Below are 20,957 nucleotides of genomic sequence, written 5' to 3' on the forward strand. Positions count from 1 at the left end.
AGCTAAAGATTCTGCAACAACGAAAGGAGCTAGGAACTTTGTCTTAATGTAGAAGGTGTCCCACGGCGTGCTGGAGGGTGTAGAGTTGCTTCTTTGGCAAAATACCACAGACAAGCCTTGCTAGCTGCAGAGTTGCGGTTGAAAAAAAAGGGCGCTGCCTGGGCCCAGGAAGTTTGGTGCCTGCTAGATCAGGGGGAAGATTCTGTCAACCCACTGGAGATTTCTTCATGGCTTCCAGTGCAGGGTGAAGTCAGGCAGCCCCCAGAGCATGCACCACCAGGATGCAGTCGAGAAAACCGGCAGGATTAGGTGCTACAATGTCACTGGTAGTCTTCTTGCTACTTTGTTGCAGTTTTACAGTCGTCCTGGAGCAGTCAGAAGTCGATCCTTGGCAAAAGTCGAAGACAGAGGTGCAGAGGAACTCTGGTGAATTCTTACAAGTTGTTATCTGAGGAAAATCCCACTGGAGAGACCCTAAATAGCCCTCAGAGGAGGATTGGCCACCTCGTCAAGTAAGCACCTATCAGGAGGGGTCTCTGACGTCACCTGCTGGCACTGGCCACTCAGAGGCCTCCAGAGTGACCTCACACCTCTGGATCCAAGATTGCAGAGATTTGAGACACTCTGGAGGAGCTCTGGGCACCACCCCTGGGGTGGTGATGGACAGGGGAGTGGTCACTCCCTTTCCTTTGTCCAGTTTCACACCAGAGCAGGGACTGGGGGTTCCCTAAACCAGTGTAGAATGGCTTATGCAAGGAGGGCACCATCTTTGCCCTTCAAAGCATTTCCAGAGGCTGGGAGAGGCTATCCCTCCCCAGCCTTTAACCCCTATTTCCAAAGGGAGATGGTGTAACACCCTCTCTCAGAAGAAATTCTATGTTCTGCCTTCCTGGGTGCTGGGCTGCCCTGACCCCAGGAGGGCAGAACCCTGTCTGTGGGGTGGCAGCAGCACTAGCTGCAGAGAAAACCCCAGAGAGCTAGTTTGGCAGTACCCGTGGTCCATAGTGGAGCCCCAGGGATGCATAGAATTGGCTCCCCAATGCCATATTTGGCATGGGGGAACAATTCCATGTTCTTAACAAAATGTTACATGGCCATGTTCAGAGTTACCATTGTGAAGCTACACATAGGTATTGACCTATAGGTAGTGCACACGTGTAATGGTGTCCCGCACTCACAAAGTCCAGGGAAATGGCCCTGAACTATGTGGGTGCAACTATTCTAGTGCAAGGGTGCCCTCACACATAGTAACTTTGCACCTAACCTTCAGCAAGTGAAGGTTAGACATATAGGTGACTTATAAGTTACTTAAGTGCTGTGAAAATGGCTGTGAAATAACGTGTGCTTATTTCACTCAGGCTGCAGTTGCAGTCCTGTGTAAAGGTTTGTCTGAGCTCCCTATGGGTGGCAAAAGAAATGCTGCAGCCCATAGGGATCTCCTGGAACCCCAATACCCTGGGTACCTAGGTACCATATAGGGAATTATAAGGGTGTTCCAGTGTGCCAATTGAAATTGGTAAAAGTGGTCACTAGCCTATAGTGACAAATTTAAAGGCAGAGAGAGCATAAGCACTGAGGTTCTAGTTAGCAGAGCCTCAGTGACACAGTTAGTCACTACACAGGTATACACATTCAGGCCACAAACTATGAGCACTGGGGTCCAGGCAAAAACAAACTGACATACATGTAAAAATGGGGGTAACATGTCAGGCAAGATGGTACTTTCCTACACACTGCACGGGTGGTCGGGACCACTGCCGGCAGATACATGTCACAGTATTTTTTTTTAATTAATGTGAAATGCATATGTGGGGTACACAATTGTGTCACAAATGGCTGGGCACACACTGGCACATCACACATGTTGCACACTTACACAATTGCCATTGTGGTGTCATCATTCATTGCCAAATTAATGCTGGCACAACAATGATGGCACTCTCACACTGGATGTTGGCGTCCATGTGTGCCCATTGCAAGGGGACCTCTACGGGTAGGTTTGTGCTATCTATTATGTATGTGAGTCACTACATGTATGTGTTTGTGTATGTGTGGATTGACTGGATGAATTGGAGGGAACAGGAATGAGTTATGCTGCTGTGTTCGTATGTGTGTGTCACTTGCATGTGAGATTGATGTTGTTGTGTATGTTGTGTTGCCGTGTGACACATTCAGGTGAGTGTTGTTGTTATATGGCGGATGTTGTTGTGATGTGTGTAGTTGTGCATGTGTGTATGTGTGTTTATGTAACTCAGTGTGTAGTTGTGTGGGGTTTGTGGTTGTATTGTGTGTGGGTGCAGTGTCAATGGTGTGTGTACATTGTGTACATTGTGTCATGGATGTATGTCACTGCGTGTTTTTGGCATGTCCAGAATCTGTTGTTTTGGAATAGTAATGGATGATGGTGTGTATGGGTGTGTTGTGTAGGGTGTAGTGCAGGAGGGCACCTATGGCTAAGAGTTGGTGTGTCACTCCCCTCTATTCCATAGCCCCTTCCAATGTTCGAAGTCCATTGGGTCCCGCCACCGTCTCCCTTTGTCAGCAATCCTTTGCCAGTCCTCCACTTGCAGAGCTGGAGCATCTAATCTAAATATGACAGAACACCGTCAACTTGACTGTCTTCTCGGGTCCGCGTCGACGCAGCTTGGAAGAAACACCCCCAAGATATAAATCAGGCCCTAAATTTAACACCATTGAATGGTAACAATCAAATTTCACTCATTGACACAGCAGACATTTACCAACTCACTTTCACGCTAGTCTCCACAGCCAGTACCATGGTAAGTCAGGAGTCTTCCAGAAATGCCAAAAATATTTAGAGATGGCTTTTCATTTCCTAGGCCAGCTACAGTTACTGAAATAAGCTTAGTAAGCTCAGATGTGTCAGACATAAGTGTCCTTACAACTGTTCTAATAGAGGCAGTGTAATTGGTACCCATCCTCTAATTAAACTCTTGACTGCTAGTGCCTTTCCACTGCCACTGAACCCTTTTTTGGACACTTGTGGAATTTCACAGCGAAACCTTTATAACTTTTTTCCACTAAAGATATCCAAGCCAAAATTTGTTTAAAAAAAAAATCTTCTGACCAAAAAATCATATGCTTCTTTTCCTAAAAATCATATCAGGGAAAGGTTTGCTTTGCTAAGAGCTTTCCAGTTCCATCAGCTGTGGTCCCATATGGAGGTGTTCTTCTCAAAGATCTGAACTTCCGTCTTGTCGGTGTTGAGTTTAAGGCAGTTGCCCCTTATCCAGTTGGCTACACTGGTCCTGGCGTTGCAGAGGTTGATTCTGGTGGTGGAGGGGTCTCCTGTGAGCAAGAGAAGGAGTTGAATGTTGTCTGCGTAAGAAACTACGTTGAGGCCATTGGACAGTGTAGGTGTTGAACAAGGTGGCGCTGGGGGATGGTCCTTGAGGTATGCTGCATAAGATGCCCTTGGGTGCGGAGGTGAAGGGAGCCAGCCGGATGCTCTGTGTGCATTCTGTGTGTCCTGTGAGGAACCAGTTGATCCACTTGAGGGGATTTTGCTGAATGCCGATGTTGTAGAGTCAGTTGATGAGGGTGTGGTGGGAACCGTTGTTAAAAGCAGCAGAGAGGTCAAGCAGGATCAGGGCCACTGTCTACCCGTGTTGGAGGAGGGTTCTGATGTCCTCTGTGGCAGTGATCAGGGTGGTTTAAGGGCTGTGGGTGGCATTGAATCCTGATTGGGAGGTGTCAAGCAGGTGATTTCGTTCCAGTTATTTGGTAAACTGTTTGTTGATGGCCTTCTCAAATACTTTGGCCTGGTAGGGGAGCAGTGACGTCGGTCAATAATTTTTGAGTTTGCTGGGGTCGGCAGAGGGTTTCTTTAGGAGGGGTCCTCTGCATGTTTCCAGCTATCTGGGTAGGATGCAGTGGTGCGTGAGGTGTTAATGATGCTGGTGAGTTCCGTGCTGATAGGGTTGGTTCTGAGGTTGAAAAGCTGTGTGGGCAGGGATCAGTGGGTGCCCCGGCGTGAATGGATGACATGATGGCTGTGGTAGTCTGAGAGATGATCACGGACCAAGAGTTGATCATTCCGCTGGTCTGAGCTGGCTGGTTGAGTTTGCTGAGTTTGGGAGCCATGAGTTGGGGGTCGAACTTGTTGTAGATGGTGACAATCTTGGTGTAGAAGTAGTCTGAAAGGGTGACACAGAACTCTTGAGAAGGGTGAATGGGGTTCTCCGTCACAGCTGAGGTGGAGAATTATTTGATTATTTTGAAGAGTTCCTTCATGTGGTTGGCTGCTGTGTCGATACAGAGTGTGATGGCTGTTCTCTTGTCTTCCTTGATGTGCCGGTGGTAGTTTCTGAGGGCTGATTTGTAAGCAGTTCTGTCAAAGGGGTTCGTTGTGGCGCGCCATTGTTTCTCTAGACACTAACAGTTGTTTTTGGTGATTCTAAGCTCTGAGGTGTGCCAGCTGGCTTGTTTTGAGGCTTTGTTGCTTGTTTGCTGGTTTCATCGGGGCGACTCTGTCAGCGCCTTTGGTGATCCATGCGGACAAGTTCTGGACGGCCTGGTTGAGATTTGATGAAGCTTCAGATTGGGTGGTGCTGAGGGCCTAGGACCATTGTGTCTCAGTTACCTTGCCCCAGCTGCAGTGGGGGAGCTGTGATGCTTGGGGATGGTGTGCTGAGAGTCGGAGATGATGAAATGAATGATGGAGTGATCGGTCCATGTGAGTTCTGTGATGGGCCTGAATCTGATTCTTTTGCTGGTGATGAAAATGGGGTCAAGTGTGTGTCCAGCTTTGTGTGTGCATTTGGTGACCAGATTGATGAGGCTAATGTTGTTCAGGTTTTCCAGGAGGGAGGTGGAGTTGGTGTCGTTGAGGTCATCAACGTGAAAACTGAGGTCGCCAAGTCGAATGTAGTGGTGGGAGTCAATGGCTAGGAGAGCAATGAGGGTGGAGATGGCGTCCCAAAAAGCCAGTCAGGTGTATACAAAGGTGCCACTTATTGTGGCCGTAGTGTGGTGGTGCTTTAGTTTTTGTCTTCAGCGTCTTTATCTCTTCAGTGGGAAAGTGCGTTTTGAATGGATGGTTGCCAACATGGATATCTTGAGAAGTATTACTGTGGCATATCGTTTGGAAAGTCATACATAGGATTGTTCTTCTGTTATTTGGATGGGTGGTGTGAGTTCATTAAGGTTTAGCTTGTTAGTGTCTCTTGGAAGCTGTTTTGCTTAGTGGAGCTGTAATAGTTGTTGGCTGACAATAAAGTTGTTTAGATGGTGGTCAAATCATGTGATAGACAGATTTCCTATTACTGTAATGGGTCGTGGAGGGTGAGAGAAAATACCGCATTCACTGTGTTTGCAGATAAATAAAAGAATGTATTTATATTGCCCAAATTATGGTTACTAGTTTACTGGAAGTGAAGGAGTGTTTTTCTCAAGCTTGCACTTGTATCTATTTTTTTTTTTCATTCCACTTATTGTGACGAGACTGTGATCAAAGGTCATGTGCTGTACCTTTATATAAATGCATGTGAGTCACATGTCATGTAATGTCGCCAGGGCAGGGGCAGGCTTTATGATGTCACTTGTACTACCCCACCATTATAGTGATTCTACGTCCAGGTCAAATCCTGCAGTGGCTTTGAGAAATATGCTTAGAAGATAGTGCTATTTGAGGGCATTTGGGTATGTAGTTGGTTTTAGCAGACATATTGTGTCCATGCAGAGGAAGAACGGACAGGAGACATGTAATATATCATTGTAATGAAGAGAATCTGCAAAGCTTAGGTTGAGAAGTGATATTTTTAGAGGACTTTCCCACTCTTGAATTTATGTAGTAAAATAGTATAATCCTTAAGAGTGTTGTTTGCTACTCAAGAGGCCTATTGTAACACTCTGACGCCCTCTTAAGAAACATTCTCGTGTATAAATGCTGATGGCCCTGGGGCTTTTAGGACGCAACATTTGGTTCTTAGCAAACATGCAATATTTGTGGGTACAGACAGTTCAAGCGCACCATCCTGGAGCTACAAACGAAGGCACACATATATCTACTGTGATAAAGTACGTGCTACAATGGTCCATCGTAACATTTTCTTTTCACCCGCAGGCTTGGTCCTGGAAGGAGAACGTGCTGGAATCTGGAACATCTGGGCGATACACAGTGGAAACTGTGAGCACAGAAGAGGGGGTTATATCTACACTGACCATCAGCAACATCGTAAAGGCAGACTTCCAGACCATCTACAACTGCACCGCCTGGAATACCTTCGGTTCAGACACAGAGATTATCCGACTGAAAGAGGAGGGTAAGGAGGATTGCTTGCAACTAGGGGGACAATCCTGCAGGTGAGGTTGGAAATGGGATAACAAATAGTAATGTGGTTTCAACGGGATTACTAAGAAATAAAAGTAGTTGTTGATCTCAAACATAGTTGCATGAAAGAGCAGAGAACATAATAATAGGTAACTTGTTAACTAGAAATGTTCCCTACAGTTGATCTTAATGCAGTTTTGAATGGAAGGCAGGATTGTTTGACCACACTGAGACCAGAGTATGTTTTACAACTGAGATCAGAGTGGGGTACTACAAATAAAGTATGTATCAGTGTGAAGTCCATAGTAAGTGGCACCACTATGAACAAACCATGCAACATCAACGAAGCAAGAGTATAAAACACCACTCAGTAGGACGTATTTAGAACCACTCAGACTAAAGTATGTAGTACTGTTGAGATCAGATCCTTTTTCTCAATTAAGACTAGAGTATGAGGTATTGAGAACAATACAGTAAATTACACCGCCCTCCTCAGGGCGAGTAGCACTACTCTGAAAACAGTATATGACACCAATGAGATCAGAGTATGAACAACTAATGAAAAAGGTCTTAATAAAACCACTTAAACTAAAATGTTTGGTGCTCTCAAGACCTGGGTTTTCTGACAGCACATTACACTAAGGCTGCTGCAGTTTCTGCCACAAGTAATACTCAATTACTGATGCAGTTATACTAACAAGCAATAGATATATTTACATACCTTAAATGCGGTTTGCATACTACAATATCATTGTCAATATCAAGATATCCCCAGAAAAACGCTGATAATAATACTCACAAGAAAAGATCCTTAAGCACATTAAATCCAGACAATAGCTGCAATATAAGAATCAACAGCTAGGTGTATTTCCTGAATTTATATCTGGGAGAAAGTGAAAGTGTTTGTGTGTGAACAATACTGGGGAAGTAATACGTGATGTCAGTGATTTAATTGATTATGACAACTATGAGATCACTAGTTGTGCATCCAGGAGATTATGGTTGCATAGCCAACAATTAGTGGGACACAGGGCCGGCTCTAGGGCGGTGCGGCCATTGCAGCCGCAAATGGCGCTGACCTCGGGGGGAGCCTTGTTTAGAAATAACACAGGTTTAAAAAGCACCTGCTGCAGAGTTCCTTGTGCATACTGTTTTCAGTTAACAATAAAAATGTCAAGATAACTCTGGTGATTAATGTTCCAGCTAGAGGGAGATCTTTTGTCTAGTGACATTTTCCATTTATGATAAAGCAGTGCAGAGGGTTAATATGCCTGCTGCAAAAAACGTGTACCTCGCAAATCACCAAACTGTATTTTAGGTGGATCTCATTGCGTTACTACTTTTGTCACAGAGATCCTTTTATTACTTGCAGTCAAAAGTTTCAACTCTAATGTGGAACAGTGAACTATGAACTGACATCAAAGAGCTGCAAGCAAACTGCATGGTATAGGTTACACTTTTATGTTTTTCCCCAGTCTTTCATTATCCTAAAGTTGCTAAAAAGAGTTCATTTGGATAGAAATACATTCTTATTAGTATAGCCAATCACTGTGGTACATTTTAAATCCTGAGTTTGTGCTTCCCCAGACCAAACATTCTAAGGAAATATGCTGCCTATTAGTATTGTGATCTCAATTCCTACACCTTGTAATACTCATTGTTCAAAGTAACATTTCCTAAAGACTAATTTACACACATATGATTCATTGGCTCTGTATAAGGTGTGATGTAAGGTGCTCTGACACTTCACACTGGTATGGGTAGTGCTATAAAACAATGCTTATGAGAGAGGGATATGGAGAGATGAGGGACATTGGCAGAGCATGGTGGTGAAGGAATTCATGGAGAAGGAGGCTTTTCGGAAAAGAGCCAATAAAGATTGTCACACTAGGCACCACCAGCGCTAAAGTCGACACTGCAGGAAATAGCTAACCAGTTGCCAATGCAGGTGCTCTAACCCCTAAATATGGTAAGAGATTGGCTAACCCCAATTGACTTGACTAACATTTAGATAAGGTCACAGTTATAATGATGTGGAAATAGCACCAGTGGCACAAAAGTTAGATGTCTCTTGTTGGCCGCATTATCTGATAGAGACTCCTAGCCGCACGTTCCTTACCTTAGAATTATCCTGAGGCTTCAGACTGGATCCAGAAATATTTTTGTGAGCAGTACCCCGGTGCACTGGCTGGTGGCGTTGTTTGGCTCTGTGTGGCATTGGCGGCACTGGAAGGGACATGGGCGGTGATTATATAGGCGCAATCCCAGCAAGCTGACGTCAGCTCTTTTCTTTCCATGCCAGTCAGCACAGATCAGGAGACCAGCAACACCCATTCACTTTTGGACTGACCTTTTCTTTAGATCTTTTGTCGACAACTTTTGAGACATTGTCTCCTGATGGCAGGGATGTCCACGAGGAAGGCTGGTTCAAGCCTTGTGCACCTGTCACTGGCAGATGTCGGTGATGGATCCACACCTCATATGCCTTTGGTGTCTCTAGTGCAAACATGACACCAAGACCTGCGTCAGTTGTTGCGCCATGTACCCCAAGGCCCTGCGGGAATGGTACTTCAAGCTTCTTTTGCAGCGGTCTCCATCCCAGTCGAAAGGAAGGTCTCGAAAATGATCATGGACCCGTTCCAAGCACTTGTCATCCAAGTCATCCAGGTTGTCGGGCAAGTCCCACAAGCATAAGAAGAACAAGAAGTCAAAGAAGTCTTCAACTCCATCCCGTCCATCAAAGTCATCTGACATGACTAGGGAATGTCAGCATTTGAGGCCTGGTTCAGCAGTTGAGCCTAAGCCAGCGCTGTGTCTGCACCTCCCGAGTCTTCTGGAGTTGGAGCAACCCCACTGCACAACTCCCTGAGTTTTATGAGGCCAAGAACCTCAAATTTGTGTGGTGCGTCCCTGATGGCACAGCCTCAGTCCTTGTGTGTTTGGGAGGGGACCCTACTGGTCTCCTGCCTGTGGGTTCGCCCACAGAATCAGTCAGGCCCCTTGGATCATAGACGGGTCCGAATCGCCACCTTGACCTTCCCCGGTGCCAACCCCATTGCCAAGGTCTCCAGCACCACCCCCATACTAATCCCCAACTTTGCCATGGAACCAGATGGGTGTCATCTGACAATGACTCCAGTGCCAACAGGAGGGACTCCTTTTAGGCTGGAGCCTGTGCCTTATTCCTATGTGATAGAATGGGGATGAAAGGGAGGGGTTACTGGACCCTTATAAATACCAGTCCCTACATGACACCGAGGACACCTGGTGTGAGATTTGGTGGGTGCCAGTGGCCCAAACACCTCCCCAGATACTGGTTTGGTCTTTCCTGCTACTGTGGCTACAGAGGCTGGAGCCTCATCTGCTATGGTGGTGAGAAGAGCAGCTGAGGTCCTGGTCTATGGCTGATAAGATGAACATCATGATGGGTGTGCTTCAGCCAGGAGTGGCCCCTTCTGAACTGCTTCTTCCATTTAACAAAGCCCTCGTGGATGTACTACTCAGGGCTTGGTCCAAACCCTGCACATGGACTACTGTGAATAGGATCATTTTTCACTGCCATTACCCCGCCTGAGGGGACTGCAATTTCCTCACCCAGCACCCTATCCTGGAGAGCTTGGTGGTCCAAGCTTCCACTACCAGAGTAAATCCTGGCACATTCCCTGGGTTCTCCAGATTTTCCAAAAGGGCTACTTATAGAAGGCTGGCCTGGCTTGTAGTGGGTACCAAGGGGTACTTACACTTTGTACCAGGTCCAGTTATCCCTTATTAGTGTAGAAGAGGTGCTTCTAGCAGCTTAGGCTGATAGAAGGTAGCTATGGCAAAGCAGCTTAGGCTGAACTAGGCGACTACTATACCACTGGTGTCATATGCACAATATCATAAGAAAACACAATACACAGAAGTACTAAAAATAAAGGTACTTTATTTTTATGGCAATATGCCAAAAGTATCTCAGTGAGTACCCTCAGTATGAGGATAAGTTATATACACAAGATATATGTACACAAACCAAAATTATGCAGATAATAGCAAAAGGAAGTAATGCAAGCAATGTAAAATTACAGTATAATGCAATAGGAGCACATAGGTATAGGGGCAACACAAACCATATACTCCAAAAGTGGAATGCGAACCACGAATGGACCCCAAGCCTATGTGAGCATGTACAGGGTCGCTGGGACTGTAAGAAAACAGTGAGGGTTAGAAAAATAGCCCACCCCAAGACCGTGAAAGGTAGGTGTAAAGTGCACCTACTACCCCCAGAGAGCACAGAAGTTGTGATAGGGGGATTCTGCAGGAAGAACAAACACCAGCAATGCAACAACAGTGGATTTCCGGACCTGAGTACCTGTAAGACAAGGGGACCAAGTCCAATAGTCTCGACAGTGTCGAGAGTGAGCAGGAGCCCAGGAAATGTCAGCTGAGGGTGCAAGGAAGCTGCCACCTGTTGGAAGAAGTTTGGAGTTCTGCAAGAAAGAAGAGGACTAGGAGCTTCCCCTTTGGAGGATGGATGTCCCACGTCGCGCTGAAGCTTGCAGAGCTGTTCCACGCAGAAAGACCGCAAACAAGCTTTGCTAGCTGCAAGGGTCGCGGTTAGGGTTTTTGGATGCTGCTGTGGCCCAGGAGGGACCAGGATGTCACCACCAGCAAGTCAGTGAGCCCTCACAGAAGCAGGCAGCCCCTCAGAAGTACCTGAACAGGCACTTAGAAGAAAAGTGAACCAGAGTCCACCCGAAGTCACAAAAGGGAGTCCCACGACACCGGAGGACAACTCAGAAGGTTGTGCACTGCAGGTTAGAGTGTCGGGGACCCAGGCTTTGCTGTGCACAAAGGAAATCCTGGAAGAGTGCATAGGAGCCGGAGCAGCTGCAAATCACACAGTACCCAGCAATGCAGTCTAGCGTGGGGAGGCAAGGACTTACCTCCACCAAACGTGGACTGATGAGTCACTGGACTGTGGGAGTCACTTGGACAGAGTTGCTGAGTTCCAGGGACGACGCTCGTCGTGCTGAGAGGGGACCCAGAGGACCGGTGATGCAGTCTTCTGTTGCCTGCGGTTGCAGGGGGAAGATTCCGTCGACCCACAGGAGATTTCTTCAGAGCTCCTGGTGCAGAGAGGAGGCAGGCTACCCCCAGAGCATGCACCACCTGGAAACAGTCGAGAAAGCCGGCAGGATGAAGCAATACAAGGTTGGTAGTAGTCGTCTTGCTACTTTGTTGCGGTTTTGCAGGCGTCCTGGGCAGTCAGCGGTCGATCCTTTGGCAGAAGGTGAAGAGGGAGATGCAGAGGAACTCTGGTGAGCTCTTGCATTCGTTATCTGACGAATTCCCCAAAGCAGAGACCCTAAATAGCCAGAAAAGGAGGTTTGGCTACCTAGGAAGGAGGATAGGCTAGCAACACAGGTAAGAGCCTATCAGAAGGAGTCTCTGACGTCACCTGATGGCACTGGCCACTAAGAGCAGTCCAGTGTGCCAGCAACACCTCTGTTTCCAAGATGGCAGAGGTCTGGAGCACACTGGAGGAGCTCTGGGCACCTCAACTGGGAGGTGCAGGTCAGGGGAGTGGTCACTCCCCTTTCCTTTGTCCAGTTTCGCGCCAGAGCAGGGCTGGGGGATCCCTGAACCGGTGTAGATTGGCTTATGCAGAGATGGGCACCATCTGTGCCCATCAAAGCATTTCCAGAGGCTGGGGGAGGCTACTCCTCTCCAGCCCTGACACCTTTTTCCAAAGGGAGAGGGTGTCACACCCTCTCTCTGAGGAAGTCCTTTGTTCTTCCTTCCTGGACCAAGCCTGGGTGGATCCCAGGAAAGCAGAAACCTGTCTGAGGGGTTGGCAGCAGCAGCAGCTGCAATGAAACCCCGGGAAAGGCAGTTTGGCAGTACCCGGGTCTGTGCTAGAGGGGTATCCGTGACAATTCCATGATCTTGAACATGTTACATGACCATGTTCGGAGTTACCATTATGACGCTATACATAGGTAGTGACCTATGTATAGTGCACGCGTGAAATGGTGTCCCCGCACTCACAAAGTCCGGGGAATTTGCCCTGAACGATGTGGGGGCACCTTGGCTAGTGCCAGGGTGTCCACACACTAAGTAACTTAGCACCCAACCTTCACCAGGTGAAGGTTAGACATATAGGTGACTTATAAGTTACTTAAGTGCAGTGGTAAATGGCTGTGAAATAACGTGGACGTTATTTCACTCAGGCTGCAGTGGTAGGCCTGTGTAAGAATTGTCAGAGCTCCCTATGGGTGGCAAAAGAAATGCTGCAGCCCATAGGGATCTCCTGGAACCCCAATACCCTGGGTACCTCAGTACCATATACTAGGGAATTATAAGGGTGTTCCAGTATGCCAATGTGAATTGGTGAAATTGGTCACTAGCCTGTTAGTGACAATTTAGAAAGCAGAGAGAGCATAACCACTGAGGTTCTGATTAGCAGAGCCTCAGTGAGACAGTTAGTCATCACACAGGGAACACATACAGGACACACTTATGAGTACTGGGGCCCTGGCTGGCAGGGTCCCAGTGACACATTCACTAAAACAACATATATACAGTGAAATGTGGGGGTAACATGCCAGGCAAGATGGTACTTTCCTACAACCTCCCCCAGAGGGTTTTTGTGGGCCTGATGAAGACTCTGAATTATTTTTATCTTTGTCCCCACCCTTGTCATGAGACTTACCATCCTTCTTCTTGCCATCCTTGTCACTCCCTGTATGAGCTTTTCTGCTCACTCTTGTTCTGACCCATTTGTCTGCCTTCTTTCCCAGTTCTTGGGGAGAGGTCAGTTCTGAGTCTACCAAGTACTGGTGCAACAAGTCACACACACAATTATTTAAAATATGCTCTGTCAACATTAGATTACACAGGCTTTCATAGTCAGTCACCTTACTGCCATGTAACCATCCCTCCAAGGCCTTCACTGAACAGTCTACAAAGTCTGTCCAGTCTTGAGAGGATTCTTTTCTGGTATCTCTGAACTTTATCCTGTATTGTTCAGTGATTAAGCCAAATCCATCTAAGAGTGCATCTTCCAAAACTTTGTAATTGTTGGCATCACTCTCCCTGACAGTAAGGAGTCTGTCCCTACCTTTGCCAGTGAAAGATAGCCACAATATAGCAGCCCACTGCCTTTGAGGGACCAACTGTACCGTACAGGCCCTCTCAAGTTCAGAAACCCACTTGTTTATGTCATCCCACTCCTTGTAAGGGGGGACAATCTTATGCAGGTTTCTTGAATCTGTTTCTCTAACTGGATGACTATCAAGATTGCTACTGTTGCTGCCACCATGGGGAACTAACCCCAACTTCTGTCTTTCTCTCTCTATATCTAAGGATTCCCTATCTAAGGCCAACTGCTACTGTCTTAGCTTCAGTCTGGCCTTTTCCAAACTCAGCTCTCTGAGTTCCCTGTCTAGGGTGTTATCCTCAGGGTGGGAGGTGTGGGAATTCTCTGACACAGAGCAAATATGAGCATTGGCAGAAGTGGACCTTTCTCCAACTACCTGAACCCTAGTGACCTGGCCTTTTGGAGTGAAAGGTGCTCTACTGGTGTGTGACCCCCTCCCACTACCCGCTTCACTAGGTGGCCTGACAAGTGAAAGGTCTTTGGAAGTACCCTACCCTGAGTTCTCAGGACCCTCCCCTGAATTTATCTGGGTACCTCCGTCTTCTACCTCCTGATCCTGGGTCTGACCAGTCTGACTCTGGTCACTTTCAAGGAGGAGGCTAAGAAGGAGATCCTTGGTAGGGTTCTTACCAATCCCCAAATGTCTTTCTATACAGAGACTCCTCAAACATTTAAAGTTTAGATTATCATAAGTTGTCTGCACAACTTTGGGAGTGGCCTCAACCACAGACATGGTGAAAAGAAAGAGGTTAGGGGTAAGAGAGAAAGTTTAGAAAACTTTTAAAGAAAAGAGGAAAGCTTTTTCAAACTTTTCAGAAACTTTTTAGAGAGAAAGTAAGACTGTTAGGTTTAGTTGTGTATATTTCTAAGTATTTATGATATGGTTTTCTAATGAAAAGCACCAATGACAAAATGCTAAAGCAGTTACAAGTACTTATCCCACCGCTGCGCCACCAAGAAACAGTTGAGGAAGCTGGCAGGATTAGGTGCTACAATGTCGCTGGTAGTCTTCTTGCTACTTTGTTGCAGTCTTGCAGGTGCCCTGGAGCTGTCAGCGGTCGATCCTTGGCAGAAGTCGAAGAGAGAAGTGCAGAGGAACCCTGATGAATTCTTGCAAGTCGTAATCTGAGGAAAAGCCCACCGAGAGACCCTAAATAGCCCTCAGAGGAGGACTGGCCACCTAGTCAGGTATGAACCTTTCAGGAGGGGTCTCTGACGTCACCTGCGGGCACTGGCCACTCAGAGGCCTCCAGATTGCCCTCACACCTCTGGAAACAAGATTGCAGAGGTCTGGGACACACTGGGGGAGCTCTGGGCACCAACCCTGGGGTGGTGATGGACAGGGGAGTGGTCACTTTCCTTTGTCCAGTTTCCCGCCAGAGGAGGGACTGGGGGTTCCATAAACCGGTGTGGACTGGCTTATGCAAGGAGGGTACCTCCTGTGCCCTTCAAAGCATTTCCAGAGGCTACCCCTCCCCAGCCTTTAACGACTATTTCAAAAGGGAGAGGAAATTCTTTGTTCTGCCTTCCTGGGACCTAAAAGTAAACCCAACTACACCTTTTGTTTGACTATTGCCAGTAGTCCTACCACTATTACTACTATTAGTATTAGTGGTGGTAGGCTCAGGGGTTCTGCCTGGCCAGGACCTATCCCCTGGCCTATGGCCTTTACCTCTGCACACATAGCATCAGGGCTTTTTATTTTGTGTAGAGTGAGAAGAAGAGAAAGATGATGTATCCCCACCCCAGAGGAGTGTTGTAGACCTGAAGAAGGATCTTTATGTTTACTTTTATCTCCATGCTTATCCTGAGATGTTTCACCATCTTTCTTCTTTTCTTTGTCACCCCCTGTATGAGCTTTTCTGCTCACCCTTGTTCTGACCCATTTGTCTGCCTTCTTTCCCAATTCTTGGGGCGTGGTCAGATCTGAGTCCTCAAGATACTGGTGTAACAAATCTGAGACACAACTATTTGTCAGAGAAGGGCAACCAAAGTATAGCAGCCCACTGCTTTTGAGGGACCCTTTGAACGTTATAGGCCCTCTCAAGTGCAGCAAACCACTTTTGAATATCATCCCCCACCTTGTATGGTGGAACGATTTTACGTAAGTTTCTGGAGTTACTGTTATCCTCCCTGACCTCATAACTTCTGAAACTGTTAATGCTGCTGCCACCATGGGAACTAACCCCAACCCCTGTCTTTCCCTTTCCACAGCTAGAGATTCCCTATCTAAGGCCAACTGTTGCTGCTGCAGCCTCAGTCTGGCCTCCTCCTACTCAGCTTTCTGAGTTCCCTATCTAGGGACTAGTCCTCAGGGTTGGATGTGTGGGACACTTCTGACACAGAAGTGACATGGGAATGGACAGAGGATGATCTTTCGCTAATTTGTGTAACCCTAGTGACATGGCCTAGGTGTGAAGGGTGCCCTACCTATGTGTGACCCCTTCCCACTACCAGCTACACTAGGATGTTTGTTAAGAGAAAGATCTGTGGAAGGGCCCTCGCCTGCATCTTCAGGACCTTCTCCTGAATCTACCTGGTCAGAATCCTCCTCTTCTGGTTGTAAATGACCATCAGGTTGCTCCTTGTCACCTTGCAAGAGGAGATTCAAATGGAAATCCTTATTGGGGTTCTTCCCGATCCCCAAGCTTTCCAAGTGGAGACCCCACACACTTTTGAAATGAAGATTTTCATAAGTGGTCTTAACAACCCTGGGGGTAGCCTCAATAGAAGACATAGGCCCTCATTACAACCCTGGCGGTTGGTGATTAAGTAGCGGTAATACCTCCAACAAGCTGGTGGTAAGTACCGCCAAATTATGACCATGGCAGGGAGAACTCAGATAGACAGCCACTTTACCACACCGCCCACCAGGGTGGAGACAACAGCCACCACGGCGGTAGCCACCTATAGCCAGGCAGAAGTCAATGTTCCTCCCACCATATTAAGACCCTGGAAACCACCACCTTTTTCGTGGCGGTACCAACGACATCAAAAAGCCTAGTGGAAACACTCCACAGAAGGGAAAGGACTCACCTTTGGAGACACGGGGAAGAACCACAACACCATGAAGCCTGAACTTTAAATATTCCCAATTATTTTCTACGTCCTGCTCCACCACGAACACCAACGATGGCGAAGATGACCACGGTGAGTACAGCTGCCAAACACACGGGGGGAGGAAAAAGAGAGTGACACACACATGCATAACACACACCCCACCTCCTAAACCATACCCACAGTCAGCTGCAATAATAAAACATATTTACCCCGTACCGCTGAGGAATAATGCAAGGACAACAGGAATGTGCAAAAGTGAGTGTAATAATAAGAACACAGTAGAAATACGAAAATGCAATGTAATGGTATATAAATATGTGCAGTTCAAGGGACACTGCCCAGTCCTCATTGTGCTGGGGCCACAGGGCCACAGACCAAAGTCCAAGGCCCCACTTGTCACCTGCACCAACACAGAGAGAACACTGCAGGGGCATCAGTTGGAAAATAGGCAGGCACCTCAGGGGGGTGGGGAACGGGGTGGCAACTTAGCCGGCAGATGGAACAAGACCACTGGTTCTGGAGGGAGCAACATGCCCTGTGCTTGGTCCTGGGGTGAGCAAGGCCACAGCCTCTCAAGTGGGTGACTTGCCCACATGCTCTGTATGGGGCAACATGCCCTGTGCTTGGTCCTGGGGAGGCTGGGATTGGTGGGTGACTTGCCCACATGCTCTGGAGGGGGCAACATGCCCTGTGCTTGGTCCTGGGGAGTGCAAGGCCACAATCTCTCAAGTGGGTGACTTGCCCACATGCTCTGAAGGGGGCAACATGCCCTGTGCTCAGTCCTGGGGAGGCTGGGGTAGGTGGGTGTCTTACCCACTGGTTCTGAAGGGGGCATCGTGCCCTGAGCTCTTGATCCTGGGGAGGCTGCGGTAGGTGGGTGTCTTACCCACTGGTTCTGGAGGGGGCATCGTGCCCTGTGCTCTTGATCCTGGGGAGTGCAAGGTCACAGTTTCTCAGGTGGGTGTCATAACCACAGGATTTGCAGGGGGCAGGTCGCACAGCAGCCCATGGAGGCAGGACTACATACCGTCTGCAAGGTGGTGATGGCTGCTCAGTGGTGGTAGTGGTGCTGATGCAGCCGCTGGTGGGGGGAGGCTCCAGCCCATCCCCTGCAAGCTCGGATGGCTCCACTGGTGGTGGTGGTGGTGCTGCTGCTGCTGCTGGTGGGGGGAGGCCCCTGCAGCCTCGGATGGCTTCCCACTGGTGGTGGTGCTGCTGCTGCTGGTGGTGGTAGGGGAAGCTCCTGCCCATTCCCTTCAGCCTTAGACGGCTGCCACTGCTGGTGGTTGTGCTGCTGCTGCTGCTGGTGGTTGGGGGAAGCTCCTGCCCATCCCCTGCAGCCTCGGATGGCTGCCCAACCATGGTTGGTGGTGGGGGCTCCGCCTGAGTCCTTGCACCAGGCCCCTTGTCCTTCCTGCCTGCTTGGGCAGGCTCCTTGCCCTTCCTGGCAGCAGCTGGAGCTTTCTGGCACCCTTTCTGTGAGGCTGCCTGGTGCCCTAGATCCTTTCCCAGCACGAGTGTCGCGACACAGCGCATGGCGTGAGCTGAACTTTCGGCTCGGGCTGCGCGTGCGGCACGGAGACATGCCGCGCCCCCACCCTGTTGTGCAACATTCAAGGCCCCAATGTGGGCATGGGGCCTTGTTCCTTCATAGCGCTACACCCTTTCAGGTAGGTCAAACCCTCCCCCAGTCACCTATTATTGTTGTCTTCTTCTTTTCTTTCACTCTCATTTGTGCCTCCCTTTATGTTTTCCTTCTTCCCATATTACCCCTCTCTTCCCAGCATGCTTTGGTTCCCTACTCTCCATGGCTCCTTGTCCATTACTTTCTATGTGTTTTTCCCTATCTAAAATGGTGTCCTTGCACTTCCTGTTGGTCGCTTCCTGTTTTTTGGGTGTTTAAGAGCTGTGATTCTTTCCCTCCTTATGCTGCAACACTTTCTGTTTGGATGGTGTCTTCGCTCCTGATTCCTCGTGTCAGATACTGGTTCACATTTGTTCCAGTGTTTTTCCTGTTATTTTTGATCTTGTATCTACTTATTGATTTTGCTCCTGTTTCAGAAATTTTTCCTTTTTGGAGGTTTTTTCCCCTTTTAGGGTTTTTTCCCCTCTGGCACTACTTCTGAAGGACACGGCCTGCCCTTGGCGTTCCTATTGCCTGCAGCACCGTGGCTACCAGAAAGAGTCGCCCCTACCTGGGCCAAGGCCGAACATTCAGGAACAAGACTCTTGCCACTCATTCTGCAGACTCCAGGTTAAAGCAGCGCAGAAGTCGTGACAACGAGTGGGTGTGGACACTACTGGGCCCGTGGACTAGGTGGCTGAGGTGCTTACCTGGGTTTTTGCCACCCTGGCCAGATGTGAACGACGGGGGGAGGGGTAGGGAAGAGGTCAATGGTGGAGAGGAATAACTTCTTAAGGACATTGGGGCGGGAAGAGGTATAAGGTTTGGGAGTGGAGGAAGAGGGACATGGTTCTAGGAGGTGTCTGTCTGCTATGTTTGGGTGCAGGTGCATGGGCTGGATGCTGTTGTTTGTGTACCTTGGGAGGGGGTGACAAACACAGTGGGAGAGGACACAGGGGACATGTGGAGGTGTCTGCCAGTGAGGTGTGTGTTCTGCTAGGTGTGGTGGTGATGCTGATAATGGATGAGGATGTAGTGCATGCAGGTGTGAGTGTGGATGCAACTGGGAGGGAGGTGGAGGAGGAGAAGGAGGGGGAGACAGTGGAAATTGTGGATGTTGGTATGTCTGCATCTGGATGGTGTTTGTGTGAGTGCCTGTGGGATGATGTGTGGTGCTTGTGTTTGCCTGTGCCACTCTTGTGTGTTGTCTTGTGTGCATGCTCATCTGCCTGTGTGCTTGGGATAGGTTAGGGTTGAGGGGAAGAGCAACACCTACTTGGTCACCAGTACCAAGTGACTGACGCCCACAACAATACTGTGAGCCACTTCATTGCAGTTGTTGATCTCAGCTGGGGGGGGTTACTGGTCCTAAAAAAGTTGTAGTGTCCACACACCTAACTGCAGAGTGTCTACTAGGGAATGACTTGGAGACTTCAGTTTGGACTGAAGTAGAGTTGGAGGCCAATGCAGCCATGCTGGGCATTCCTGGGCATATCTTTGCTTTGACAAGGGCTCCGGCCAAAAAACAAAGAGAGCAGGGAAACTTGGATCCTGAAAATATGGACCAAGAGATTCCCAGAAGCAGGGCTAGGAATGGTAAGAAATTATCCCCTAGCCTATCCATCCCCCACTGATGATTCACCCTTTGAGGAGAAGGAATCTACCCATTCGACAGAACCTACACCCGAGGAACTTCAAGCTGACACAGCTGAACTCTTAGGTGCAGGGAGGCCTGCCAGGGAGGAGTTAAGTGTGGCTCTGCAAACTTGCCCCTCACTTGAAAGTTTGAGATAGAAAGCTGTCAAAGAAGAAGCAGGGAATGTCAGTGCCACCCACAGGGTGTACTGGGAAAACAACCTCCTGTATTCAGAACCTAGGGAACCCAGACCTGGTGACACCAGAACACTGGTCATCCCTATGCAATACAGAGAGTTTTTGTTCACCTTAGCCCATGACATTCCACTTCCTGGTCACCTGGGGCAAAGTAAAACTTGGGACAGACTGGTCCCTCACTTTCACTGGCCCCACATGTCAGAAGACACAAAGGAGTTTTGTCGCTCCTGTGTCACCTGTCAAGCCAGTAGCAAGACAGGTGGCATCCCAACAGCCCCCTTTATCCCACTGTCAGTGGTTAGGGTACACTTTGAAAGGGTAGGGGTTGACATTGTTGGCCTCCTAGGCCCTCCCACAGCTTCTGGAAACAGGTTTATACTGGTGGTAGTGGACCATGCCACCACGTATCCGGAAGCCATACCTCTTAGGACCACTACAGCTCCTGCAGTGGCCAAGCCCTCCTCGGAATCTTTTCTAGGGAGGGTTTCCCAAAAGAGTTTGTATCAGACAGAGGTAGCAACTTCTTGTCTGCATACTTGAAAGCAATATGGAAAGAGTGTGGTGTAACCTACAAGTTCACCACACCTTACCATCCCCAAACAAATGGGTTGGTTGATCATTTTAATAAAAACACTCAAAGGCATGATAATGGGACTCTCTGGAAAACTCAGGAGGAGATGGGATGTCCTGTTACCATGCCTCCTCTTTGCTTACAGGGAGGTACCCCAAAAAGGAGCCCCTTTGAACTCCTCTTTGGTCACGCTGTTAGGGGTCCACTGGCTCTTGTGAAGGAGGGTTGGGAGCAATCCCTGAAGCCCTCTAAACAAGATATAGTGGATTATGTACTTGGCCTCTGATTAAGGATGACTGAGTATATGATGGAGGCCAATAGGAACCTTCAGGTTAACCAAGAATTGCATAAGAGCCAACTGGACCTGGTATAAGGGATAAATACCTTTGGTACCCACTACAAACCAGGCCATCCTCCTACACAGTAGAGTCCAGGA

At 48.3% G+C, this 20,957-nt stretch overlaps 1 protein-coding gene across 2 annotated transcripts in view; it reads left to right on the forward strand.

The window, feature by feature from the left end:
- The window catches only part of KIRREL3 (kirre like nephrin family adhesion molecule 3), a 3,739,713-nt gene that overhangs the window by 3,277,349 nt on the left and 441,407 nt on the right, over positions 1-20,957 (forward strand). For both annotated transcript variants that reach the window (XM_069224509.1, XM_069224508.1), the window contains exon 12: positions 6,086-6,284. In XM_069224509.1, coding sequence (XP_069080610.1) covers positions 6,086-6,284 — 199 coding nt within the window. The remainder of the gene's footprint in view (positions 1-6,085; positions 6,285-20,957) is intronic.

Source organism: Pleurodeles waltl, chromosome 3_1 (assembly GCF_031143425.1).
Source record: "Pleurodeles waltl isolate 20211129_DDA chromosome 3_1, aPleWal1.hap1.20221129, whole genome shotgun sequence".
In the NCBI taxonomy this organism is placed as follows: Eukaryota; Metazoa; Chordata; class Amphibia; order Caudata; family Salamandridae; genus Pleurodeles; species Pleurodeles waltl.